Source organism: Podarcis liolepis, assembly GCF_965112155.1.
Source record: "Podarcis liolepis genome assembly, chromosome: 9".
Taxonomy (NCBI): domain Eukaryota; kingdom Metazoa; phylum Chordata; class Lepidosauria; order Squamata; family Lacertidae; genus Podarcis; species Podarcis liolepis.
Window position 1 is genome coordinate 60,798,622 of NC_139564.1, and position 27,620 is coordinate 60,826,241.

At 39.9% G+C, this 27,620-nt stretch overlaps 2 protein-coding genes and 1 long non-coding RNA gene across 8 annotated transcripts in view; 1 reads left to right on the top strand and 2 right to left on the bottom strand.

Annotated features, from left to right (window-relative positions):
* The window catches only part of LOC310686408, a 52,131-nt gene extending 40,653 nt beyond the window's left edge, over positions 1-11,478 (top strand). The window contains exons 4-5 of one of the 2 annotated variants that reach the window (XR_014515869.1): positions 9,480-9,935; positions 10,914-11,478. This is a non-coding gene — a long non-coding RNA (uncharacterized lncRNA). Of the gene's footprint in view, positions 1-9,479; positions 9,991-10,913 lie in introns of those variants that run through there. The other variant, XR_014515870.1, reaches the window with a different exon arrangement.
* RHOH (ras homolog family member H) overlaps positions 1-18,940 on the bottom strand; it is a 47,916-nt gene extending 28,976 nt beyond the window's left edge. Inside the window, exon 1 of the mRNA XM_083460196.1 lies at positions 18,928-18,940. The gene's annotated coding sequence lies outside the window, so the exon portion shown is untranslated. The remainder of the gene's footprint in view (positions 1-18,927) is intronic.
* Positions 669-27,182, bottom strand: N4BP2 (NEDD4 binding protein 2). Of its 5 annotated transcripts, none has more exons than XM_083459719.1 (19): positions 26,764-26,884; positions 24,982-25,061; positions 23,592-23,772; positions 22,727-23,073; positions 20,944-22,108; positions 19,814-19,941; positions 19,260-19,348; positions 18,617-18,693; positions 17,497-17,652; positions 14,638-16,889; positions 13,680-13,765; positions 12,900-12,945; positions 11,493-11,722; positions 10,002-10,120; positions 9,457-9,592; positions 9,017-9,205; positions 7,947-8,115; positions 6,629-6,752; positions 669-5,024 (listed from the first exon to the last, which is right to left on the bottom strand). In XM_083459719.1, the coding sequence occupies exons 4-19, from the start codon at positions 22,953-22,955 to the stop codon at positions 4,979-4,981; spliced, it is 5,241 nt and encodes a 1,746-aa protein (XP_083315845.1). In that variant the 5' UTR covers positions 22,956-23,073; positions 23,592-23,772; positions 24,982-25,061; positions 26,764-26,884; the 3' UTR covers positions 669-4,978. The 5 variants fall into 5 exon arrangements, with proteins under 5 accessions (XP_083315845.1, XP_083315847.1, XP_083315844.1 ...); XM_083459721.1 differs by having other exon boundaries at positions 25,020-25,061; positions 26,764-26,882; XM_083459718.1 differs by lacking the exon at positions 24,982-25,061 and having other exon boundaries at positions 26,764-27,182.
* Between the last annotated feature and the right edge of the window lie 438 nt (positions 27,183-27,620).

Consider the following 27,620-nt stretch of genomic DNA (forward strand, 5'->3'; position numbering starts at 1 on the left):
CCCTACCCTGAGGACCCCAAGTTTGTGAGGTTAGAGCATGCTTTTTATACAGAATCCAAATCTCTTTCTGGTCTCCCCTCTCCCCCAATTTATTGTTCTTCACCAGTAACATCTGGTTATAAAGCAGGAGGGGAAAACACTTGTTAGTTCTTGGAACAACCACCAGAAACTGAGAAGTGCTACTTCACTGATGGTTTTTCAGAGAAACTGTATACTAGTTCTCTCTTTGAGTGCTAAACCTGTTTCTGGGGTGTACCATTGCAGGTGAGATGGGCACCGTACGGCAAACTTCTCTGTTTAAAACTCACCATTGACGTAGAAAACTTGCACGCCAAGGAGATCACTAATTTAGAACCCTTTCATTCAACTTCAAGTTTACTGTGTGGAGGGTTGTTTATTTTTGGTACGGTGACACATCGACCCCACAATTTTTTCCCACCACTTACAATCTGAGCTAGCGTAGCCCAGACCCAGGTTTAGTATCTCAGTTAAGAACCAGGCGTCTCTCTCTGAAAATCAGGTTGTTCCACAGTTTACGAAGACAGGTTATTCGTGTTTTAAGGTTATATCTCATTAATTTCCTTAAATGGGAGTGGGGAGCTCCCACGCCAAACTTCAGTTTCATTTTAGGTCAAACACCTGATGACGAAGAATTCTTAAAACGAATGTGTATTTATTAAACTGGATTTTATTTGAAATTATTCACGTAAGAAATTTTATGTGCTAACAACCAAACATTACAAAAAAAAGATAGGAAACCAGAAGAGCTTTATACACCTAAAAAAAATGAACAGTCAAGAAATCTACTTACATACTGGCCATATTTTTGTGACACAATACTGGATCTTTCATCGTACTTTTTTATTATAGTAGAGTAGTATAATCCCGGTCAGTAGTTGAGAGTTGAACTTTTTTTCCACTTTTGAAAAGAGCAAGATTTTCTCCATGTAAACATTTCCCACCATCCTCACACACAAGTTTACATGGAAAAACGTTTGTCATCTCACATATGACTCACAGCAGTTTACACAATTGTCATGGCCAGGAAAGAGTGCTGCTGGGATCACAGGAAGGGCATCTATGCGATCACCTGTTTCGCATGTTCATCCTTGCAAAATGTAGTAAATACATGTATGAGAATATATAGCATGTGTTCTAGCTTTTAACGTTTCACCACAGCAAGCTGAAGTTTACGTAAAGTCCATATAGTTAAGGGAGGTTACATTCTTTTTCAAGAAATGAAGAAAGTATAAGTAATGTTTTGAAACCTGAACTGCACATACAAGCTTAATATCAGTTATAATCAAAATATCTATCTGTTGCAAATATTTGAAACTGGGAAGGCTATCATTTCCATAGGCACTTTCACAGAAACCACTGCCCTGAGTAAATTTAAATCTCTTTTCAATAAAACATTTAGAGTACAATTTTTGCAGCGTAAGCAATGACCCTAATTGATATAAGCATATGCTCATGACATCTTCTTTGGAGGCTAATTTAAGACGTTAATAATAAAAAAATGGGTACCCAGAAATTATAATTCTTCCTCATCTTAAGACATTTGACTTTTTAAGAAATTAAGCATGGTAAAAATACCAAAACAAAGAAAACAATTATGAAAGTTGTACTGAGACATCGAAAAGAACAAATTTCCCTTAGGTATCCTTACAGGTATTTTCAGGTTTAGTCTTAATTTCTTCAGTTGTATTTTCCCCCCTAAGAAAATATAGAAGTTATTCACAGTTATTTTTTAAATAATCTGCTAAAGTGTAAAAGGGAACGGGAGGCTATAATCCAGCAGCCACTTCTACTTGGCAGGTTCTATCGAAAGGAGTGAAATTTTTACAATGTCACAATGGCTTGGATCCAAAGTTCCTGCGAGAAGAACTCCGTTCATGAAAAGAGGACAAAAATAGACCAGCATCTGAAAAGATAAATCTGCCATCGCATTAAGAGAAACTACCTTGGGGCCGTTCACATAATGGTTATCCTAATATGGGTAGCTCTTCCACGTGTGTCGTTACCCCTTCTTGTGTGATCAACACTATGCATCTGCTCAGGCTAGTTGGACATGGAGTGAAGATCCCAGAGTCAATAGTGGTTTCCCCATGATTTGTGCATGAAGCAAAACATGCATGCATGTCCTTGCCATACAGACACATCTGTACAATGGTAATAGTGAAGCATCCCTTATTTGCATTAGGTTCCTGAATAAGTATTTTGATGAACACACCCATTCTGGTACACAGGAAGGTGAAAAGTCTGAAAAAGCCAATTATTTCAATGGGAGAAGCAGTAGTAGTTTCTTTGGCTATAGGGCAGCCCACATAAAAAGGGGAGGGGGAATCTAGCCACCAAGCAACTCACATATTTAAAAGTGCTTGATTTATAAAAATAGAAGAAAAAGGTTTTGTTTTTCTCCCATAATGACATACACCCCTAAGCAAAAAAAAAAGGCAGTTTGGATTTCTATACCAGGCACTCCTTCCATCATCATTTTTTTCCTCCAGAAAAAAAATCAATGTAGTAGAAAATTCTGAAGTTCTGATCCAGGTGGTAAGTCCTGTAAATAACATACTAAGGACTGGATGAGTTTCCTTTCTCCCTGCAATGTGCAGGAATCTGTTCCCACTCAAAGATCTCTTTGAAAGGATCATAGTTAACTGCAGGTTGCAACTTTTCAATAGTTGCACATGCACTATAATGTCCCAATTTAACTGGTGTCCATAACATATGTGTGCAAATTCTGTTGCATTATATGTCAAAGAAACTGGCTGCTTCAAAATTGTACTGAAATGGCACCTTTAAGATATGAAGGGTTGTACAAATTGTATTTTCTCCACTGATGGAAAGCACTTAAGAGGCTTCCATCAGTGGCATGGAGAGGGAGGTAATTGCCATATATTCTTCCTCCCCCATACAGACTATTGTGCCCTTCCAATCTGCTCCAGAGGCTAGGGAGAACCTTCAGATCAGCACAGGAGATGGCACTACAGGAGGGAAGGGGGAACATGGCAAAATTTGCCACCTCCCTCCTTCCACTGATGGAAGTCCCCATCAGTGGAAGGACACAATTGGTTGTAACTTGAAATATTTCACACTCACCTATTTACACAATGGCTCACATGTAATCCTCAATTGTTTTAAAAGCTTCATAATTATAAAACAATTTTAAAGAGCACTTGCATGTCCACGCTGAAAGACATGTATACATTATTTGCATATTCTTGAAAATAAATGTCACCTATCAGTTTTTAAAATATTTCTATATGTATTAATTTGTTTGGATACAGAGGCACTGAATATCATGGGAGATGTCATTCAGTTTGCAACTAGGATCATCCAGTTTGATATTAAAATATGTTTAAAAAATACCTTGAGTTGCTTGCTTATTCTCAGCCATGAATTAACATTTAAAAATCCACACAAAATATACTATCAATAGCGATGATACATTTTCAAATGAAACTGCATCCCTGTAAGAGAGATATGCATGCACACATTGCTGTACTTCCCGATCTGAAGGAAACCATGTATGTTTTAACAGCAGCAGTAGGAACATGAGAATGTCAGTAGATGTAGCTCCCTCCATCAGTACTGCAATGGTAGTAGCTGCCATTGATAAATGCTTTATCCAGTATTGACGTTAATGGCACATGGGCTTGCTCAAAGCTGGCAAACCCTTACATGGCGTCAATTTGCTGGTGTCTTCTCTAATAGACCATATGTAATTTTTATACAGACAGGATGGAGTCTATGAAGATTCCTTACATTTTCTCCTTCCACAAAGAATATGGAAATGCCGACCCCGATCCAGAGACTTTAGTCACACATTCAGGAGTTACAATGCACAAAAAGAGCTTCACTGCAGGTACCCTTGTACATTTCAATTCACACAGCAGCTCTCTGTACATATTCTCGTTGCACTCATGAGCCAGTGCACTTAATATTTTAAGCGAAAATGGAAGAATTGTTCCATCAGCGCAACAGCATTAGCGGGCTTTGTTATGCTGGCTCCCACTAGCACAAATATATAGCTGAATCCAGCTCTTTATACGTCACAAAAACTGGGATTTTGTTGATTCTAGTGGCAACTGTATAAATAAGAGAGGAAATGGTTCCTCATTACTTACATAATGGTCAAGACCTTTATGTACCCATATCCTTTCACAAAAAAGCTCAACCATCTCATCAGGCAGTATTGTCAACACTTTCAATATATGAAGAGAGTTGAAGAGTTGGAACAATCTGAGCAGATAACTCACTGAGGTATGAGACGTTGTATTTCTCTTAAGTCCAGGGAAATGTTAACACCTAACATTTCCACTTCTCCCCAAGGAACATAAATAATTATTAGCTCATTACTTCAATCCACTGCATCATTTTCTCCCCCCAAATCTTTTAATTATTTTAAAGCATCTGAAGCAATCTTAGCTCCAAGTCTTAAAAGCATGTAAGCCTAATGTTGACAGAGCAGAGGTAGTCAATACGATATCCTCCAAATGTGGATTACAACTTCCATCAGCCCCAACCACCATGGCCAGTTGCCAGGAATGATGGGGAATGTAGTCCAAAATATCTGAAGGGTACTATGTTGGCTACCCCTCTTATACAGAACAAGGTAAGTGTTTTAAGAAGATAATGCTTGAGATATTTGTGGATGTTCTTTAAATCTGAGAAGGACAGAGTGTTTCAAAATGGAGCCTTCCCTTTGAAAGTCCATTTCTTGTACAGAAGTTCTCTTTACATGGACTCATTTTATATCAAGAGGCCAAAAAACTATTTCCCTTAAAAAGAAAAAAAAATCCATTCAATTTTGGCGAGGAAAACATGCTGACAAAAAACACACCTGCTAAAAACGTTAAAATATTTCCAGTAAAATATTGTTATTTAAAAGTAGCACAGGAACGGCATTATATTTTGAAGTTGTTTGTATGTCAATTATAGCAGCTTTTCCAGTCCTCTTGGTGACATCCTTTTACTTCAGCATGACTTTCAAGCAGCCTGGCTTTATTTCTGTGAACCTGTGAATCAGGATAATATTGTAAGCAGCCGTTTAAGGTTTGATTCAAACTGCAAGGGGTAGGAAAACAGACTTTAGCACCGTTCCACAAATGCTTGCATAAGAATCCGCACAGTGGTATGACAGACAAATTCTACAGCACTTCTCATGCTCGTTTGTGCAAGGGCTTGTGCAGGTGGAAAGGTTTTTTAATCTCTCATACAATGCTCTAACATTACACAGCATTACATGACACTTTCACCATATAGAAGGGCAAGTTTGAAATTAAACCATCTTTTTGGCCGGATGAAAGAAACTACCGTGTTTTTCGCTCTATAAGACGCACTTTTTCCCCCTCCAAAAATTAAGGGGAAATGTGTGTGCGTCTTATGGAGCAAATGCAGGCTCCTTGGCTTCAGCGATAGCCACGCGAAGCCTCCAAAGCCCAGAGGGAGCACTCCCTCCGCGCTCCGGAAGCTACATGTTGATTTTGCTGAAGCCTGGAGAGCGAGAGGAGTCGGTGCGCAGCGACCCCTCTCGCTCTCCAGGCTTCAGGGATAGCCGCCTGAAGCCTCCGGAGCGCAGCAGGAGTTCGCACTGCACTCCGGAAGCTTTGGGTTGCCTTCACTGAAGCCTGGAGAGCGAGGGGTCGGTGCACACCAATCCCTCTTGCTCTCCTGGCTTTGCTTCACTGGAGAGGCGCTGCGCTGCACAGCTTTCCCTCTCTGCGCAGCGCCCCTTCAGAGAAGCGGGAGGAGAAATGGAAGGGGCTCCGTTTCTCTTGCCGCTTCGCTGAAGGGGTGCTGCGCAGAGAGGGAGAGAATTTTTTTTCCCTGTTCTCCCCCTCTAAAACAAGGTGCGTCCTATGGTCGAGTGTGTCCTATAGAGAAAAAATACGGTAACTTAAGAAATAATAAGCCTAATAAAGAGGTATAGCCTCAAATAAGCTTGTTCTCTGTGCCCAAAGATGCTCTGGAGCTTGTGAACTGAGAAGCAGCCTCCACCATCATGTCACATAACAAACCACTGATGGGAATTTAAAAATCAGATTGGGGCACAGCATGTGGAAGAGAGGTTCACTGTTCACAGAAGAAAAAATCCCACTGCCATTGCCCAAGCCCCTGGGCATACCTAATGTTGCTCCCTGACCACCAAATGAAACAGCTTTTCTTTTAGACTTAAAAGTGAGGTGTTGAAAAGACAGAAACATGGCAGAGCACACGGTGGGGTGTATTTGGGCTAGACCAGAGAGCTAAGGGAGTGAAAACAACTTGTTTTCTATTATTCCTGAATTCTCTCCCAGTTCCAGCCTTCCACTCTTGACTTTACCCATTACCCTTTCACTAGATTTAATGTAACTCAATCTCAAATCTCCTTCCTCACTTGATTCTGTGTTTACCAACATAGGCAAATAAAAAGAAAACCATCATTAACAGCCAGGACTGTCATTAGGAATGACCTAGGATCCTAGATAGGAGCTTCCTGCTGCACTCTGCAGACCTGGCAATAAGCCTGCCTGAGGAGCTTAGCCCAGGATGTCTACTACGCTTTCTAGTGAAATAACCACCAGTTTTTAATTGGTTAAATGCAGATTGCAAGTTGTCAGGAACGGTAGGTTCAGCTCACCTGAACTTGTGGCTTGTGAGGTATTTCATAACTGCTGGTTTGATGCGAGCAACTCCTCCCTGGCTATGGTTTCCCTTTCCTGTGATCACGTAGAGATATGGCTTACCACCAGCCAGGTTGCATTCTGTTACACAAGAATAAGAATGGTCACAATATTCTCTCTCTATTAATTCCACATTCAACAGATTTAAAAATTTCTTTTAGAATATATCTAAAATCTTTCAATGTGGTAAATTTTGAAATACAAAGTAGCCTTAGACTACAGGTCCGTCTAGCCAAGTACTGTCTACCGTGATTGGTAGCAGCTTGCTGGTATCTGTATCAGTACTACAACTCAAGAACCTTTTAACTAGATGCCAGGAATTTAACCTTAGTTAAACCAGGAACCAGAAAGAGGGCCTTCTCGGTGGTGGCTGAGGAGATTTCACCCCTCCGAAGCTGACAGTGGCGCCCACCCTGTGGAACCCCCTCGCATCAGATGTCAAGGAAATAAACAACTATCTGACTTTTAGAAGACATATGAAGGCAACCCTGTTTAGGGAAATTTTTAATGTTTGATGTTTTATCGTATTTTTAATATTCTGTTGGGAAACGCCCAGAGTAGCTGGGGAACCTCAGCCAGATGGGTAGGGTATGTATGTATGTATGTATGTATATATATACAGTGGTACCTCGGGTTACAGACACTTCAGGTTACAGACGTTTCAGGTTACAGACTCCACTAACCCAGAAATAGTACCTCGGGTTAAGAACTTTGCTTCAGGATGAGAACAAAAATCGTGTGGCAGCAACACAGCTGCAGCAGGAGGCCCCATTAGCTAAAGTAGTACCTCAGGTGAAGAACAGTTTCAGGTTAAGAATGGACCTCCAGAACGAATTAAGTGCTTAACCCGAGGTACCACTGTATGTATGTATGTATGTATGTATGTATAAATAATAATATTAACTATTATTATTATTATTATTATATGCAAATTATATGTTCTGTCCATGAAGGCTAGCTCATCCACTAACATGGAAAGCAACACGTCCGTTTTAATACAGTGGTACCTCGGTTTTCGAACGTAATCCGTTCCAAAAGACCATTCAACTTCTAAAACATTCAAAAACCGAAGCCGCAAAGGGCGGTCTGCAAATTCAATAGAGAAAATTCGAAAAAACTCAGCGGAAGCTGTTTGACTTCCCGAGGCTCATTCGAAAATGGAAGCATTTATTTATGGGTTTTCGGCGTTCGGAAACCAAAACGTTCGACTTCCGAGATGTTGCCCACATACACAAGTCTAGTGTAATCTCTGTAAACAAAGAAGTGTTCTTGTACCTTCTGTTTTCTCCTGCAATACTCTACCCAGGTGAGCCAAAGCTTCATCCACATGAAGACCATGTAGGTCCAACAGGTTTTCAGGAAGCTTCAAGGCATTCACTTTCTCAAAGATTTGCATGGCAGCATCGCGGTTGGCTTCTTTCATCTTCTCCTCGTGAAGGCGACCCTTGATGCAAACACACATCTACTGTAAACATCATGAGGAGCGACCTAAGTGCAGCACTGGATATCAGGATTCAAAACAGCACTATAGGCAGGGAGTTGCAATGTCTCAGAACAGCGACATGTGCATTTAGACTTAACTTGTCAAAAGTAGGTCAAGTAACGCCTGATCAGGTGGGTTTCAGGAAGATGTAAGTCACAATGAGACTGTGTGAAATGAGCAGAGATCATAAAGGTAGGAAGAAAAAGAGAGAGGAAGTCAACTTTGTGCTCCCTGACTGTGTGCATATATACAACTGGTAAAAAAACAACTCAGTCTGCCTTAGCATGCTAAGAGAATCAACTGAAGGTTTCAGTACAGCAATTATGGTTTAAAACACTATCCCACCTGTAGAAGTACACAATACATGCTGGGGTCCAAAAAACTATGCAAGTAGCTCCATGGCTATTTTGAAATGCAGGGACATTCAATAGTAATTTGTGATATGGCCTGTTACTCAATAAGCAAAAAGTCAGAGTTTCTATTGTCAATGACCAAACACTCATTTGCATGCAATGTAGCACTTTGAATTCCAGCCATTGTTAGTGAATAAGCTCTTCCATTGTCGTCTTATATTCTAATCCAACAGCACTTTGAAAGCCGTGAGTTGCTTGTTTCTGAATTAAAATGCCATGTCCACATATTTCCAATTTATTTCAAAATAAATGTTTCTGACCTTATTGGGGGGGGGGTATTTCAGCACACAGTCCACTAGTTCTGCTATTGGAGATTCAAAAAGAGCATTGACACTTGCTTATGTGGTGGTTATCAGTGCAAACACCAAAAACTTACATGATTACGAATGGCCAACATTTCCAGTAAAGGAGGCAAAAATTGCAGAATTGATTGATTAAGACAAATTTACCCTTTGAACATAAAATGCTGCTACAGACTTCATTCCCATGCGATACGCCTCCCCAGCTTTTCTCAGGCACTCTTGCTTGTGCTGTTGGTGAAGAAAAGCTTCGGCCCTGAAATCATCATATCCTGGATATTCAAAGTCTTGAAACGCCTTTGCACCAAGAATGTCTTCTGGGTCCTTGCACTTTCTGGCCTATAATTCATAAGTGTTACACTTAGGACATGGTCCAAGGCTTATTAAAGTAAGACACCTCCACCAAAGACATTTTCTATCTGCTCAGTTCAAAACAAGAAGCAATCATATATACTCCGACTGACACTGGCTTTTATTTACTATTTATGAAGTCCTTTCCCTAAAATGTTAAAAATGCTGAGGACCCATATTTCACTATAACAGCATCTTATTTAAATGTATTTGCAACAAATGTACAAAATGGTCATTACCTTTCTCTCTCGTGTCTTTAAAGCACTGCAAGAAGAGAGTATGGCACCCTGGGCAGTTTCTCTGGCTACAACTGTCTTTACTGGATCTGACTCTAGAACGCTGTTCAAAAACTGGACGGTTTGCTCCAAAGAATAACTGAGATTAAAAAAAAGAAGCAGCAGCCAGTGAATGATTCAAGACATATCACAGAACAGCAGAACTTTATTAATTAACAAGAAAGGAAAAAGCAAGACACACGCGCGCGCACACAAGAAAGAGAGAGAAGCTTGCATTCTAAAACCTGATCTTTAATTTCTCAAATCAAATTCTAGCACCAGGCAAGTCTCCCGGGGAAAGAATTCCAGAGCCAGAACATCACAACAAAGAAGGTTCTGTCTCTGGTCACTACTGGCCCTTATCTCAGGCAACAGGAAGATCTGGACAAAAGCCTTCAAGGGTAGTCTTGAACAGACTTGTGCAGTATAAAGCAATTCAAAAGGTATTCAGATCCAAGCCATTTAGTTCTTTGAATTTAGCAGCATCATATGAACAAGCAAGAGCTCACTTGTGGTCCTTGAAGATTTCCATTAAGACGTTTGGGTTAATAGCTGGGAATAACTCCAGGAGTTGCTTCTCTTTCAGTTTGGCAGCGCAGTCTTTTCTAGCCATGAAAGGAGAGCGTTTCTAATCCAGAAAACAAGTTTACATTATAATTATATTATTAGAAAAGGCTTTGTAGAAAAATGGATCTAATAAAGAAAAAAGATTTCAAAATTACACAGTTTTCCACATTTTGGGGTGGGTGACAACCAATTTTTTCCTCCTCTCTCCTGTGTGTTCCCAAATCTGCTCCCCTGGGTAGAGGCAACCTCCAGAGCACATCACAGGGCAGGTTGGGGGGCAATGCAGAGGAAGAAGTATAGTAATTGTGCTACTTCTTCTCTCACAACATTGGATACCACCCTTTGTTATTGGTTCCAGATTATTTAGGGCTGGCAATACTATTTATAGGGAGACATTTTCTAGCTTCAGCCACCTGAAATTTAAATCATAAAAGGCTGCTTGCAAAACTGTATTGAAGAGACTGTTTGGTTTGGGAGATAAAGTAGCACAATATGGTGGCTATAAGCTGAAGTTAATAAATTAGGGTAAATCAAGATGATTCATGAGGGATACCACTAAAAATCTCCGTTTCTAATTTAAATCTTAGCACCAATGTACATATTAACAGTCAAATTACTACTATGCCACACTTTTGGTCTTCAGGAGTACACAAAACAGGAATAAATGCATGAGAAGCAAAACCTTGCACATGGTACTAAATGTGTCATTACAACTACATCCATCATTTTTATACTGTTGCCTACGTGGGGGGAGGGAGTAATTTTCATCATGACCAGGGGGCAGTGAGGAAAGATTTAACTCTTCCCTTCTGACTTGGGATTCTAACAGAAAATTCTCCCACGTTTTACCTCAGAAAACAAGCTCCCATCGGTGCCAGTTTAATTCATTTATGCCCACCTCAATTTGAGAGTCAACTATACCAAGAAATTAGAAGTAAAGGCAGGTTTCTGGCTCTAAACTGGCTAAATCACATTTCAGCCCATCCTACTCTCTGTTTTAGCTTCACAAGCACAACAGAACCACATAGTTGTTGTACAGCACCACTTTCTATTTAATCCTCCCCTATCAGCTTACTACATCAACATCACTGGTGGAATGTTATCCTGGAGCAAGATGGCAGGGCCACCTTACAGATTTTATGTGCTGGAAAACAGTCACTTGCCACCCGCTCCCTGATGTAAACTAATAACCAGCTTTCTAGGCAGTGCAGCTGCATTGCAAGTGAAACTTCGTGAGTGTTTGCAAAGCGGTTACTGTTATAGCATAAGGAAGTGGTGGGTGGGCCAAGCCTGAGAACTGGAACAAGAGAATGAGAGGTCCATTATGCTGGGAGCCTAGTGGCCGATCCTATGCCGTGCTGCGTGCTTCAGCTCACAATGAGGGTGAAATATAGGAAAAACATAGTGCTAAGGGGCAACATGTGTAATCGTACCAGGTCCTCTTTTTCTTGTAGGGCGATTTCTTCGGACATTATTTCCCGGAGCGACACTTTCTGCGTCTGGACATTCCAGTGATCCATGAAAGGAAAAAACTCTGAAGCAGCTGAGTTTTCAGGTAGCGTATCTGTAGGCAGCCTTTCGGTCTTCTGTACTTGACAGTTTGTATGTGGAGAAAGAAGGCTGTCCAGCTCATCTAGACAGAATTGCTCAAACAGCATGGGATCTACAGAAGCAACAAAGCCGGAAGGTGATGAATTGTTTTAAAGGAACAGTTTCAAATACAGATAATCCAGATACATCTATTTTTTTATGCATTTTGAAAGGTGTCACTTGTATTAAGGCATAAATAAAAACAGACTGTTAAACACTATTTTATTTTACTGTGTTTTTCTAACTGCGACACATGTATATTGATGGCACATTAGTATTTACTCCCTGCCTTACTCCATGTTGTGCCTGTGCACCTGAAAAAAAATGGCTGATTTCACACTCCTCTGCTGGCTCCTCCTCCTTTTGGGGAACTTAATTTCAAAAGCAGTGGCTTGAAGCACAGATTGTGGTTCTGAGGGTCTGAGAAGTAGATCACACACAGGTAATTCCACACCTCTGGCCTCTTAGTTGCAAAGCTTCATGGTTTGCTCAGTCCCTTTGTGTTCACATGCTGTTCTTTACAGCATTTTTACTACATAAAGTGGTATCTTGGGTTACATATGCTTCAGGTTACATACGCTTCAGGTTACAGACTCCGCTAACCCAGAAATAGTGCTTCAGGTTAAGAACTTTGCTTCAGGATGAGAACAGAAATCGTCCTCCGGCGGCGCGGCAGCAGCAGGAAGCCCCATTAGCTAAAGTGGTGCTTCAGGTTAAGAACAGTTTCAGGTTAAGTATGGACCCCCAGAATGAATTAAGTACTTAACCCAAGGTACCACTGTACATGCTCTTTCTTTTCACAAATAGGTAGTGCTTTAAAAAAAAAGCAACAACTAAATATATACATAGATAATTGTGCATCCCTATTTCAAATAAAATTTGCTGCACATATAAAAGGACAAGAGATAAATAAACCTTAATCTGAATGTAGATGAGATAGACAGAGGGGCGGGGGAGAGTAAGAATAATACTGTCCAAGCTAGAGCTGTGCAAAGTCAAAAACAACACTCTGCTAGGTCCTGAAACCCTACCTCCTAAGGTGGTTGTATGATAAGATGGGATTACCCATATGACAACAAATGTGCTGCTATATTTATTTTACATAGAATAACTTTGAAGACTGAATAACTTTGCCATTCCTGCTGTATTTGTTACTATGTGGTGATCAGAATCTGGATGCACATCTAAAAGGGCACCCAGTCTAAATAATGGAAGGCCTAGAGTGGTTAATTAGAACAACATAAGCTTACCTTCTTCAAGAAGCTTATGCAACTCCTCTTCTCTCCTCTGTCGCTTCTAAATTAAAACATTTTAAATTCAATTAATCATATTATTAAGTTTTAATGAATCTCCAATTAGTTTTTTTTTAAAAAGGATTAATAAAATTTGTTTGGACAACTGTACTCAGTTTACAACAGGTTCAGGTTGTATGCTTATCACTTCAAGCCCAGACCATTTGTTTATAAACATTTTACCATGTTTTTAAACTAAGTTTTTCTGCCTGTGTTATCTTGCGGCTGCATGAAAAGCACATGAATCAGACCTTTGACATGTTCCTCTTTAAAAAGTTAAAAAGTTACCGTATTTTTCGCTCTATAAGACGCACCAGACCATAAGACGCACCTAGTTTTTGGAGGAGGAAAACAAGAAAAAATAATATTCGAATCTCAGAAGCCAGAACAGCAAAAGGGATCACTGCGCAGCATGTTTTAGGAGTGCTGTTCTGGCTTCTGGGATAGCTGTGCAGCCTGTATTCACTCCATAAGACGCACACACATTTTCCTTTACTTTTTGGGAGGGAAAAAGTGAGTCTTATAGAGCAAAAAATACGGTAGTTGGTTCAAAATTTTGATTGTATGTTTAATAACTTTTATTTGGAGTATATGTGACCTCAGTGTAATCATGCCACTTATTTACATGCACTATAAATTCTGAGAAATATTTTAACAGGGGTCAGCTAATAAATACCAGTGCTTTTTAATGCAAGCATAAGATGCCATAGACTTGTCTTTAGAAAGAAACTGACTTACTGTAATAGATGCTTTCCATTTTTCATGAATTTCTCTGGCTAAATTCAGATCGATATGAACCACATAATCTTCAGTAGTTAGAGATCCTTATTGAATAAAAAAGCTAGAGGTTAAAACACTGTACAAATTAAATGTAGTTCAGCCAAGCTTATTCTTAATCAAATATCTTGGCTTTTTTGTAGGATAAAGCATCAGTTCCTGAAATAATTCAGAGAATCTGTCTCAAAACAGAGCATTATAACACCACTTTGAAATACAGCTTAATTTATAAACCACAATTCTAATGTGGAATAGGAAATAAATTAACTCAAAGGAGAATTTTTAAACAACAAAAAAATCAGTTTGACCAGGTCTAAATTTCACTGAGGAGGAGGACCCAAAGTGAGAATATGGAGATGATGAAGCTAATCAGACAGACAGACTTTGGACCAGTGATAGGGACTGTGTGGCCCCCCAGGCGTTGCCAGACTACACCTTCCCATTATTTCTGACAACTGGTCATGCTGGCTGGGACTAATGAAAGCTGGTATATTGTCTACAATGACTGACTTCCCAGGATTCTCTCTCAACCCAGGGTCTTTCCTAGGCCTACCTAGGACCTTCTGGATTCAAGGCAGAGCTCAATGCTCTACACTGAGCTACGATCTATCGCTTGTCTAGAAACTGGACTTAACAGGGGCACCTTAAATCTCTACCCTATTGGCATTCCCAAATGTAGACTTTTAATTAACTTTATGTACGTGAATGGCTGCCATTCACTCATATGGTGGAAAACAGAGCAATGACTTGGAAGATTTTGCAAAATGAGTAAAAACTGCTGACCACTACCGAGTCTGACCACCACCAAGATACGGGTGAGTCTTTTTTCTAATATCTATCAACGGCTGTAGCTTCAAATAACCAATACTTTTGGGTTTTTTAACTCCTAGCATTTTTTTAAAAATCATGGTTTTATTACCTGAATCAACACCAACAGGTCCAAATATTTCACTTAATTGAATGGCTAGTTCAGGAGGTAAGACCAATTCTAGGGAATTTATATTCACAGATTTTGATACAGGTGTGGGGTTCACTAACTTGCTTTTATCTTGATTGGGTATTTTGGTTTCTTCATTTTTTGCTGCAATTAGAAACATTGGTTTACAATTCATTTTTTTATCCGCCTCAAATTTGCTGTCCTTGCTTGCAGAGCCCTCTGTAAGTATTAGATGAGACGAGAGCTCTTCTATAATTGAACACTCTGAATGTTTCTCTGAAGATGTGTTTTCTATTTCCCCATCAAAAGTGGGTTTCAAAGTGTTAGGGCCTCCATTAAAATCATCAGCTATAGTCACAGGAACACTTAAGTCCACTTCAGTATGCAACACCTTGTTCGGCTGCTCATTTTCTGATATCATAACGGAGTTCATCTCTTTTGTATGTGTGGTATCTAAAAGTGGTTTCTCATTTCCTGATTCTTCGACATGAGTTCTTGGAGCAGACGCCATTAAATGTTTGTTTTCTGCTGTGGAAGCAGTTGAAAAGTTGTGTTCATCTTTAACGGCGGAAGCTTCATCACCTCCATCATCAACAGAGAGATTTGTTATTTCTGAATCCTGACTAATTCTAGAAGACACAGTTCCTTGAGTAGTTTCCTCGGAATCTGCAAGTCGTTCTCTATAACCAGCATTTTCATTAGAGTCAAGAGACTTGCCAGAAGGCTGAATCTGTGCTTCCTGCAAGGGTCCAACCTCATCATCTCTGCATAACTTCTCAGCAGAATCTAACAAGATCCCTGTAGCCCAATCAATGTCCCTGTTACATCTTTCATACAAGTCCTTCAGTGCATCAAATGAAACGGACTCAAAGAGTCTACACAAAATATTCAGATTCTCAGATACATCAATGTTGACAAGTTCACTTTCTTCCACATATGTGCTTTTCTCATAAGTTACTTTATAGGGTATTTTTTCTGAAGCAGTATGAACGCCTTTTGGTATGAATCCATCCAGCCTGCCATTTAATACTTTGGTATCTTCCGAAACAATAATTTTCCTTTCAAGCCTCCACAGGAGAGCAAAATCCTGGGGCTCCGTCTGCGAATACTTATTGGCCTCTGCCATGATGCATTCATCGGGTTTCTCTTCCAGCAAATTAGACAGACACAATTCTTCCTCTGGTTTACTGAGGGCCAAATTGTTGGTGAATGTTAGAGCTAATTTATGATGCTTGCGTGCCCTTTTGTTCTGCACAGACTTTTTCTCACTAAGAGTTTCAGAACCAGAGATTTCAGGTGCCAAAAGACCTTCCTTCTTTGATGAGACAAGTATCTCTCCAGCACCTGCAGATGTTGTAGGAAGTACCGTGACTGTGTTCAGAGTACTTTCGTTAATATTGCATTGACTACTTATAATCTCTTCTGATTCACCAGTGTTTCTCTTGAGTATTCTTTTCATTTTGTGCTGTCTTTGCTCTAAAGAGTTTTGGACAGGCCAGTCTCCTACAATCAGCAGTTGTGATGCATCTTCTTCCGTATCATCAACAGACATACAGGCAGAGGGCTGTTTAATATCTTCCTGTTTACTCTGAGAAAGTGGCAGCTCTTCATGAATATTAACCGGATTTAGCTTTTCATCTTCATCTAGAATTGCTAATGCATCAAAATTGGGTATGCTTAGACCTTTATCCTCTTTGCCATTCTTTATAGTCAGTTTTTCTGACCTTCTAGCTCTTTTCACTCTCTGCCCCATAGTTTGTTCTATTGGCCAGTCTCCCACAAAATTTACTGTTTCTGGCCCTACCGGTTTATCGCAGCCTGAATCTGCCTTATTCATGTTTTTTGTCAGTCTTAACTCTGCTTCTGTTAGGACTTCAGCACACTGATTTGCTTCAACTTCAGCTATTATGTCCTTGTTATTGTACTTCTGAATATTTTCACTGAAATTTGAGAATTCACTTTCCTCAGACTTTACCAAGTCCATCTTTTCAAGAGTAGAATCAATTTTGTCTGTCCTTGATGATGCATTGAGATCTATGTCTTCCAGAGAGACATTACATTTAGAAGTACAGTCTTGAACCCAATGCTCCAGTTCTCTCTTTTTATTCGGGAGAGTCTGATTTTCCACTGTAACTTTCTGTGACTGATGCTTATCTTCCATACTTAATTCTATGCATTTCAAAGGTGAAGGAAAATGTTCCTTGTTTTTCCCATAATGAGGCATATCTTCCTTCCTGTAAATCAAACAATGGATTTTTAAAATGGACCTTGAAAGGAAAAAATGCACACCTTAATCATCTTTACTTCTGCTAAAGCATTTAAGTCATAACATCTTCTAATATATATCGAAGTATTTATATACATATTCCTAGAAAGATAGAGGGGCCAAGATGGGGAAAAAAATCACAGACTTCTATTGAGCCAATATCTTCTCTTGGATGTAACTGGGATTATTATTAAAATGATAACTGGATGCTGAAGGGAAAGAGTCAAAGTGGAAGTTGTTAGATTATGGAGATATATAAAACCTGAAATTCCATGCTACTTCTGAAACTGAAAGTGTAATTATTCAGCACATTCTGTGATATAAGGTCTTAGTTAGACTCACAGACATTTGCTTTCACACTTTACAGATATAGATAGAATCATAGAGTTGGAAGGGACCCTGAGGATCATCTAGTCCAACCCCTGCAATGCAGGGATATGCAGCTGCCCAACATGGGGATTGAACCTGCGACCTTGGCATTATCAGCATCATTAACTAACCAAGTAAACTGGCTTGAAGTTTTGTATTTCAATACTTTTGGTACTTTAATTTTAATTTTGATACTTTAATTTTACCCTTCTCCCTTTTTGTGGTGAAGAACTTCCTCACAGGTGGCACTTTTCAATTCATCTGGGATTGAAGAATTCAAAATTGAATTAACAGTCAGGCAACGTTCATATCGTTCCAACATTCTTTTGATCGTCTCTTTTGATACGCCATGAATATTTCGCCTAAACATTAAAAAGAACAGAATATCTGAGAATGAATCTCACAGTAGAAGGCATTATTCCAACTTTTGTTGAAAACATTTGAGGCAACTATTAAACATTTAACTGAAGCTGTTTTCCCTGGTGTTACAATTTAAGGAGCAGGTACTGAGAATTTTCCCAACAGCTGATGGTGCATAAACAAGCAAATAAAGGTTTGTGCAACATGAAAACCTACACTGCCATATCATGTTGCCTAAGTAATAAATAAATAAAAAGTAGTAAACAGGTAGAGTTCCAAACTGGGTAAAATAGATGTTGGCACCCTTTACTTTCAATTTCTACTTGACTATTTAGCAACAGCTTGCTAAATGTGGAAAAACCCACTGCTACAAATCATGACATTTTAAACCACTTTTCTTATAGCTTTGGAAATAATTAATGGCCAGAAAGAGTAGATTTTCTTGGGTATTTTTTTGCCCATGCCGACTTTAACTTTTAATAGCAATGCACCAGAGAAAGAAACAATAATCGAAATCTAAAAATTATAAAGGAAAAAGGAGAAACAAAATACAGTTATTAGGTACTACTTTGCTCGCCACTTATATATGAAAGACCATCTGTTGTCACAACATCCCACCTCCCTATCCTTAACCAATGAAGATAATGGGCTTGAATAATAGTATCTATTCTTGAGGATCTTTAAAAGAATCTCTGTAGCTGACAGCCACAGAATATTTTTGAAGCAACTGAAGCTTTACATGAACTAAAGGTACAATTCGCAAATGAATTAGTCCAAGTAATCACACAGGTTCTCTTGGAAGAAAAGAGAGAACAATTCATAGTATTGCAGCAATCCCTATAATTTGCATTTGGATTTTGGGGTTCAATAAAAGCTGGTCTCACTCCTACTAGCTCATTTATCTGAAGATATTATTATTTCTTTCCAAATATGCTATAACAGAATCGTGAGGTGTTTTTTTTTTACCTTTCCAGTTCTTTTGGTTTAAACTTCCACCAGGTATCCGGTTCACGAAATATAACCTTATATTTGTGTTCCTGGGACTGAATAAAAGTGTAAAAACGCTTGAGATACATCCCTCAGCAGGTTAAGAATACAGTTAAAAATGAACCAAGTCATAGTTCAGAACACATCTCACCCACCATCATTGCTGGTCACAAAGAACAAGATCTCCATCAAAACTGTACAACATAAGCACTCATAATAAATGCCTCGTGCTTAGATAAGAGAGATAAGAGATAAGACTATAGATGTTATAGTTGTAATCCTAAACACACTTACTTGGGAGTAAGCCCTATTAAATTCAGTGGGACTTGCTTCTGAGTAAACATGCAGCTTTTCCAAATGACTAATATCTGGGCTCCATTAAATGATGCTTGCTCTTGCAATTGTACCCAGGCAGACTGAAAGTATGTTTTGAGCTCATGTTCTGCTTCTCCATCCTCACTGCATTGAGTGTGAAAGCATTAGGCCAACTCAATCTCCTCCCCCCATCATCTCAACAGCCTATAGAGAGCATGAGCTCAAATACCTCCATGCTGTCTACAAATATGCAGAGAAAATGTTAATGGGCTTTTGGTTCAACAATAATAACTTATGGAATACTAACCAATGCAACATAAGGTTTCATTTCCCAAGCCTGTGTGTTTGTGTTGTCTATGATTATTGGAGTGATGCTTTTTTCAAATGCTTCTTTGGCTGAAAAACATACCAGTAAATTTTTTTTTTAATGTATTAATAAAACCAGCATTTTTATGTTAACTCAGTTAAAAGAAAATTATAGAAAGCACTGCATAACCATGACAAACCACTGCAGAAACACTCAAATACTCAAAGTTGTCATATGCACTAAAATATATGAACCTACGTTCAACTATTCAATATACAATACTAGCAATATGGCCAGAAGTATGACCAAAGTTTGTAATCATGGTGACACCAGGTGACTGACAGGTAGGCTGTCTTGTCGACCTGTCAAAACAGCCTGTGTTATGAGGGAGAGCTCAGGATCTGGCCCTCTGGCCTATCCAACCCAGTTAGTTGTTGTTTAATATGTGCTTATAGGCAAGCACCAATCCTGGCACAAGAACTTCATTAAGTCTTCTCTATTTATAGATTCCAATATTCTTAATCAACAATTGTTCAACTTCATCTAGCACATACCACGTTTCCGGTTCCACTCATGTGCGTCTGCTAAGCAATCAGCATTAAATTGGTACTGTCCATTTTTTTGGTAAAAATAATCATCCGTACTAAGAATGACACCACCAGGGTTATCCTCAAGCAAAGCCCTGCAAAAAAACAAAAAATGCTGAATCAATCATCTACCCTCCCTTCCCCACTCTCAATTTCTCTTTAATTGTGCACACATGATTTTGAGCCTCAGCTGGGAGAGAGGGGCATTGTGTAGTAATATGGATAAGCCATTCTAAATCAGGGCTTGTGCTATCTATGTGGCACACGTTTTAACTTTAAAAAGTAGCTAAATCTTGGGGACATGGGTGGCGCTGTGGGTTAAACCACAGAGCCTAGGGCTTGCCGACCAGAAGGTTGGCAGTTCGAATCCCCGTGACGGGGTGAGCTCCCGTTGCTCGGTCCCTGCTCCTGCCAACCTAGCAGTTCAAAAGCACGTCAAAAGTGCAAGTAGAAAAATAGGTGCTGCTCCGGCGGGAAGGTAAACGGCATTTCCGTGCATTGCTCTGGTTCACCAGAAGCGGCTTAGTGATGCTGGCCACATGACCCGGAAGCTGTTCGCCGGCTCCCTCAGCCAATAAAGCGAGATGAGGGCCGCAACCCCAGAGTCGGCCACGACTGGACCCAACAGTCAGGTGTCCCTTTACCTTTACTTTAAATCTTGGGGAAAGTTTCAAACATTATTTCTGTCCTCCTGATATATATAAAAAAGCCAAGAGTACACAGCACGATTCTCGGGCTGTCACAATGCAACACAATGATGACAGCAACTTTCGGTGTCAAAGCACATGATCAGGAGTGTAGTCGCTATATAAAAACCATGCAAACCAGGAAATCAGCTTTGGAAATGTATGCTCCTTCACACTCTCCTATCCAGAGCAATCCTCTCTCACTTCCTAAAGTTGACCATGGATTAATATTTAACTGACACAAAACAGTGGCCTCCCCATAGATAAAAAGATAGTGAGGGTTTGAAAATTATGGAAAAGAGGGGATCTGGTTTGTGTCTGTGTATACACATAATGCAAAGTCACAGTTAATGCACATACATGAGTGTGAGAAATGATGCATTTTTAAAGAAAAATCTATGAATACTCTACCTTGCCAAATGTGATTTGCCTGATCCAGGAACCCCTCTAAGAAGAACAAGCACATGACCTGCGAGAGGAATCTTTCTTCTCATCATGTGACAAACAGGAAGCTGGTGCACTTGAGAAATGTCCATTTTCGGCAGAGAGGATTTGCTGTCCCAAGACTGTGAAGTTGTTTGAGAAGAATATATTTTCCCAAGACTCCTAGAGTTTGAAGCAGGCCTCCACTTCCCAGGGCTGACAGCAACTGGAGTTACAAAGCTATGGCTTGCATTTTGAGGATAAAAGACAGGAGCCATTAGGTTCCAGGTACACTCCTGAGACTGTTTCTGAAGCACAGAAAATTGTGTATTCCACATCTGCTGAGACTGGTCAACATTTGTATAAGGTGTCAGTTTGAAAGTGGATTCTGCACATAGGTCAGGAACAGAAGTATTATAATAATTATTACACACAGTCACTGTGTTTCCCTGTTTTTCAGTCTTGTGTGAACAAGAACTAGAATTGTCAAACACACTATTTTGAAATTCTGCAATCCCCTGGCAGTGTTGAGCAGACACGTCATTTAGGGTTGTAAGGTCCAAAACAACTTCTGGAACTGCACCACTGTCAAGTACAACTTCAGGTAAATTACAGTTCTCTGGGATTTGTGCAAAAATATCCACATCATTTGTTTGAATGCCTGATTTTCCACAAACTACTTCAGAGGGTTTGTCACAATCTGGATTTAAAGGAGTGGAGGTTTCTAATTTTTCACTGTCTGTTTCCTTTTTCTGCAAAGAAAGCACAGTATTGTAACCCAAACAGGGCTCTGCACACCCAGATAACTCTTTAACTTGATCAGAGCTACCGTGGTCCAAAGCCAAAGACAGATTGCCTGAGATATGGTCATTTTTTGAATCCTTCATTTCACTATTTAGATTATATTTCTCAAAAGGATGGCACTGCAAGAAAACCAGTTCTTCAGATGATGAAGACTTTTCTGATTCTTCACTAGATTTCACATTTTTTATTGCAGCAGAACTTTGGCCCTCTATTTCATTAGTAACACAACTTGGTTGATTTTCACCAACCAATGATGCAGATATGGAATCAAAACCTGAGACATGTGGTGAAGATGTTATTCCCTTAGCAGCTGTAGACAACTCTAGCAGATAATCCATAGTGTCTTCAACTATGAAATGAAGAAAAAGCACAGTCACTGGAAGCGATATGAAACTCATTCTAAACTACAGAAAATATAAAGATCATTGTACAAAGAGACATTGAATTTAAGATTTCAAGGTTACCTTGTTCTTCAGACAACCTGAAAGTTCCCAGTTGCAGTGCCAACAACACAGATCAATATAGTCAGGCACCTGCCAAAGGCCCTAGGGCTCAGAAAAGCCATCACTGACCTTGCTGTCATCAGAACTGTAGCATGGTACTGCTACCAACATTCAGTTATGCTCTGCTCTCCACTGACTAGCTTACCCAGCCATTATGTTAGATTCCCGAAGATCCAATGCCTGATGTCAGGCTATGTAACATAATTAGTGCCAGTACGAGGTAAGCAAATCTGTAGGAAGAAGAGCCAAAGAGCAACGCCCTGAGCTAATTGGGGTAACTATTAGGAAGTAGTTTGTGAACTTGTGCATTGATTATTAACAAGTGGCTGCTGTGACAAAATGTCCTAATATAGAGTGTTCCTACTGTTCAGGGTTCCAGTCCTTGATACCCCATGTTATCACCTCTCTCTCCTTATCACTGTGTTAAACACAAATGCTGACAATATTAACAGAATTTGATTTACCTCTGAAATCACATTCAGATAGCACCATGTAAATGACAGTAGGATCCAAGTCAGAAAACATTTCTGAAAGACTGCTGAAGAGTTCTTCTTTATCAATCCCATGCGGTGTTTGTAACATTGTTAGATCTACTGAAGGCGGTACCAAGTCGGCAGATGCAGCAGGCGTCGCTTCTGAGTTTATGCTCTTTCTTGAGGGGCTCACACCAAGATTTTTCTTTTTCTTTGGCATTTTTTTCTCCAAAATATATTTTCCCTCGAATTTTATTTTGTCTACATAACACTGATTATGTCATGAGCAAGGCAGCGTCATTTGTACACAGCACATATTCAGTTCAGAAACAATGAACCTAGAAGAAAGACAAGTATTTTCAAACATGCAATTGAGTCACTTTTTTCCAAACTCTTTGGTGTACACCAAAGATGTGACATTCTTTAATTTTTTTAAACTCTAAAGTCTAGTTCTAAACTGTAAGTGAAAAACATTTTATTGGCACAGGCTGCTAATGCTCTTCATCCCATATATCAAGTTGCCAAAAGTCATAATAAATACAATCTTCATAATAAACAAAATTCAAGAACATTTCAGCCTCTAGAGTGGTGCCTAAATCTTACATTATATGGCAGATATTTTAAATTCAGGTCTTAGTCACCATTCACAAAACTGCAAGCTTCACAGGATTATCCATAGTATCAATGCGGTGACAACACATACTACATTAGTATAGCAAAACTATACGAAATCACACATTAATCAGTACAGGGTACACAGAAAACAAGAGTGCTTTGGGAATTAAACACCAATATTGTGACAGTCAAACATAACATCTTTAAAGGGGCAAATATTTACTCACGTTCAGGAGCATACCTTTAAATTTGATAAAGATAAAATTAGCTGGTCCTCTATTTCCACATTTCATCAGTTTCAGATAAATTGCCAAAACAAAGTTAACACCAGGAAGCTACATCAGGCCACACTTCTGTTTAAAACTCCTGTGTGTATCATCCAGTCTGGAGTTCGCTCCTTTTGTTCATGAAGGTTCATTACCCTGCAACAAGAAAAAATCAGGACGGCTCAGAATTCAGATGCAATTAAATTCAGAGCATACTGGTATATACAGAAGTGGATTTTTATTTAATTTTTTCCTTGCCAGGATCTGTTGTCACACACACCCTTCCATTCTGGGGAGCTTAGCTGCAGACAAATCAGTTGTTTATATTCAGCAGTGGAATGTTAACCATCTTCCTCCCAATAACTATCCCATATTAATTGTTTTTATGCATTGCTCTTCTCTGATAGCTACACGTAGGTCATATCTGTCCTAGACCAAACATTCTCATTCAAGAATATACCTTATTGCAATGGCATTCAGTCCTTCCATCGAGCTGAAACTGCTATTTCAGACTCAACATTTCCTCTGACAAGTGGCATTTTGGAGGGACATGAGAATTGCAGTGGCTAGAACACTTATGTGATCTGGGCACTCGGATTACACAAGCAGCCTAATCATTTCTGGGCCCAATTAAAGGCTTTGAATGTTAAAACCCTGTATGGCTCGACCAAACTGCAGGAAGCAGTGGGGTCACGAAGAGTCGGACACGACTCGAGATGACATGGCTCGAGACCACGTTATTTGAAGGATAATGTACACATGCATAAGCCTGCCCAATCCACCAGTCAGAACCATTAGGCAAGCAACTCCCTGGGACAGGGGTTTCTTAATAGTAGCTCCACACCTTTTGAACCCCCTTTGCAGACAAATACACATAGCCTTATCATGGGTGGCCTTGAACAACCCTGATGACACTTTAATTTAACCCTGCATTGTGCGGCACCTGAAAAAAAAAGTGTGCCTGTGAATTGTGCTGCACCTGGAAAAAAATATTTAGCTACTGCTAATTTTTCTGTTTTCATAATTGTATTTTTTATGAATTTTAGGATTTTGTATACTACCTTGTGAGAGCCCTGAAAGACAGACTAAAACTTGTTAAATTAAATAATCAGTGAATCTACTTGTAGAGAGGTGTCTTCTTAACAGATTATGATGACTCATGCATAAGTGCAGCAAATTAAGAGTTCAGAGTTTTACCCTTGAGTCCACTTACACAAGTTTGTTTTAGCACCAACAGAACTCACTAAGTAATCCGTGTAAAACATTCTCACTCATTGCTGCTTTCCTAGCAAAAAAACCTATTATGAACTTTTCATCAAGCATGGCAGCTTAACAAAAGCACACAAAGTATCTGTGAATATAAACCTGGAAAATATAACTTTAAGATCATGTCATAAAATTACCATGTTTTCCACAGATGTATCTATTGCCCAAGAGTGTTTCCCCTACAAAAAAAACATAAATGTTTCGCTGATTTATAACTATGTAACATTAATCAAATGACTCTTGTTTTACAATGGCTTATTTACTCAATAGATTATGGCTACCTCTTAGATGTTTGGAGAAGAGGAACAGATTATTAAAAACTTACTTTTAAAAAACAATGAGAAGGGAACTTTTGCATGTTTACATGACCAAGTGTTCAACTACCCCTCCTAAAAATTATTACCCAAGCTAGCACCATGGGGGGGAAAGAAACTTTTTTAAAAGGCAAAACAATTTAAAATAGGGCTCCTCTTCTCCATCTTTACAAGTCAGCTACATGAATCATCTGAGGACTTGAGTGTTTTAATTGCAACATGGTTATCTACCCAACCTGTCTGGCAACAAAATTAAAACCTGGTCTTAAATGTGTCACTTGTTTTTAAAAGGTCATTTGTTGCCTCCACCTAATTAAATAACCGGAAACCACATCTTTTTTGGTTGGAGGTTGTTTTGCTTTCTGCTGAAACTCAGGATGAGCATGTGCTTTTTTTAAGCTGTTACAAACTGTGCACTTACAATTGCATTGATGAGTCATTATGCTTTTAGGGTGATTTTTTAAATGTTATATAATGTTCATATAATAAAGTTATTTAATAATGAATATTAATATTTCAATATTTATACCCCACCCATCTGGCTGGGTAGTTTTTGAAATGATTTAGTAATTAATCGTTATTGTAAGGATTTATTGATTGGAATTTATGTTCTGTTGTGAGCTCTGAGCATATTTAAATGGCAAAGCTGCATACAAATGAAAGTATTTCCGTAATAAATAAACTTGAAAAGTGCATTAAAGCTTACTACATGTTTCTCAAAATTTAAACAAAATAATAATGTGAGAGAGAAATACTAGTTGGGCACTCTTTGTGTTTTGTTTTCCTTGTACTACAGTTCTAGAAATTAAATTTTAAAATGCCTTATACTGTAATTAGGTAGTTGTAAGAACTTTTGGAGTTCTGTACACTTGCAAAAAAAACCCCAAAATAGATAGCCAAGGCAACAGAACATAGCAACTCTTTGAATGATTTTTTTCCTTTCATTGCAGCCATGTTTCCAGCTTTTTATACACCTCCCTTTACACTGACAAGCAATTAGGGAAGAGGCGCTTGATCTCTGCTAAAATCCAGATCCCGAAAATGTATCTGCTGGTTTTATCATGGTCGAGCTCGGTCTATGAAAGACTAGGGGCCGGCAGAAAACTCTGAAGATGAGCCTCTGAAGTATTCGCACACCTTCAAATCTAAAAATAAATACCGTAAATGAGAATGCAAAACAAACCAACAAAACAAACACCTCTCCGTGGGAAAGAGACACAGACAGCCTCCCTTGCCACATCCCCGCGAACATTTCCCTTCCAGCAAAAAGGAGGAAGCCGCGGGGCCGAGGGGCGGCGCGGCGAAAAGCGATGGCACTCTGCACACGCTCAGAGGCCATGAGTTCCGGAGCAAGCCCCGCTCCCGCCGCTGGGAAAAGGGGGGGAGGTGAGACAAAGGGAAGGGGGCTGAGGAGAAGCCGGGAGCCCCGCTCGTCGTCGAGGCATTTCCCCGGCCGGCCTCCAAAGGGGGCGGAATGAGGCCCGAGGAAGGCGGCCGAGCCGTCCGGCGGCCGAGGGAGGCGAGAGGCCTGTTTTTCCCTCCCTCAGACCCCCGCGCTCGATTTTACCTCACGGCCGCGGCGGCCGCCTCCGACCCTTTCGTCTCCGTGCCCGCGCTGCTCTCGGCCAGGCGCGAGTCGCGTAGGGATCCACAGGCTCGCGGGCTTGCTAGGCCTCGAAGCCGGGGACGCAGCGCCTCTCCAAGGCCGGTCCCGGGACTGCAGCTCAGGAGGAGCGGCGGCGGCGGCGGCCGCGCGTCCAGGGCGGGCACAGGCGCCGCGAGGCAGGGGCGGCCTAGGCCTCACACCGGGCTACTTCCAGGAGGGGAAGTGTGAGGCGACGGCGGCAAGGAAGAGGCCTCGGGGCTTCCCAGTTAGAGAAAAACGCCGCTGGGTTTCGGAGAATCCAGGGAGGGAACCCGAGGGTCATCTAGTCCAACCCCGTGTGATGCAGGGGGCGGGGCTAGATCCTCTCCTCTTCTTTCCTTCTTTGGCGATCCCTCGTAGGCAAGTAAGATTGTCTTCCGTGAACACGGTTGTTTGTTTCTTTTTTCAAAAAAAATTTTTTCCCCATTTCTTTTTATTGAATTTCATTTAGATAACTAAAAGGGAAAACAAATCAACAATTACAAAAAAAGATATAAAAATAACATCAATTTCCATTACAGTTCTTTGTCTTCACACTTTAATCTTTATGTCTTTAAATGCTTAAATCATTCCTCTACACACCTATTGACCTCCATCCCTCCCGATTTTAGGCTTCTTAGTATAAGTAATTTCTTTCTCCTGCAGCCGATAATTGTTAATGGTTTATACATCGTAAGATCTATGTCAAACCTGCTATAGCTTTTAAGTTTCTATAATTCCCTTCAATATATATCATAAATTTGTTCCAGTCGCTAATAAACTTTGTATTTTTTTGATTT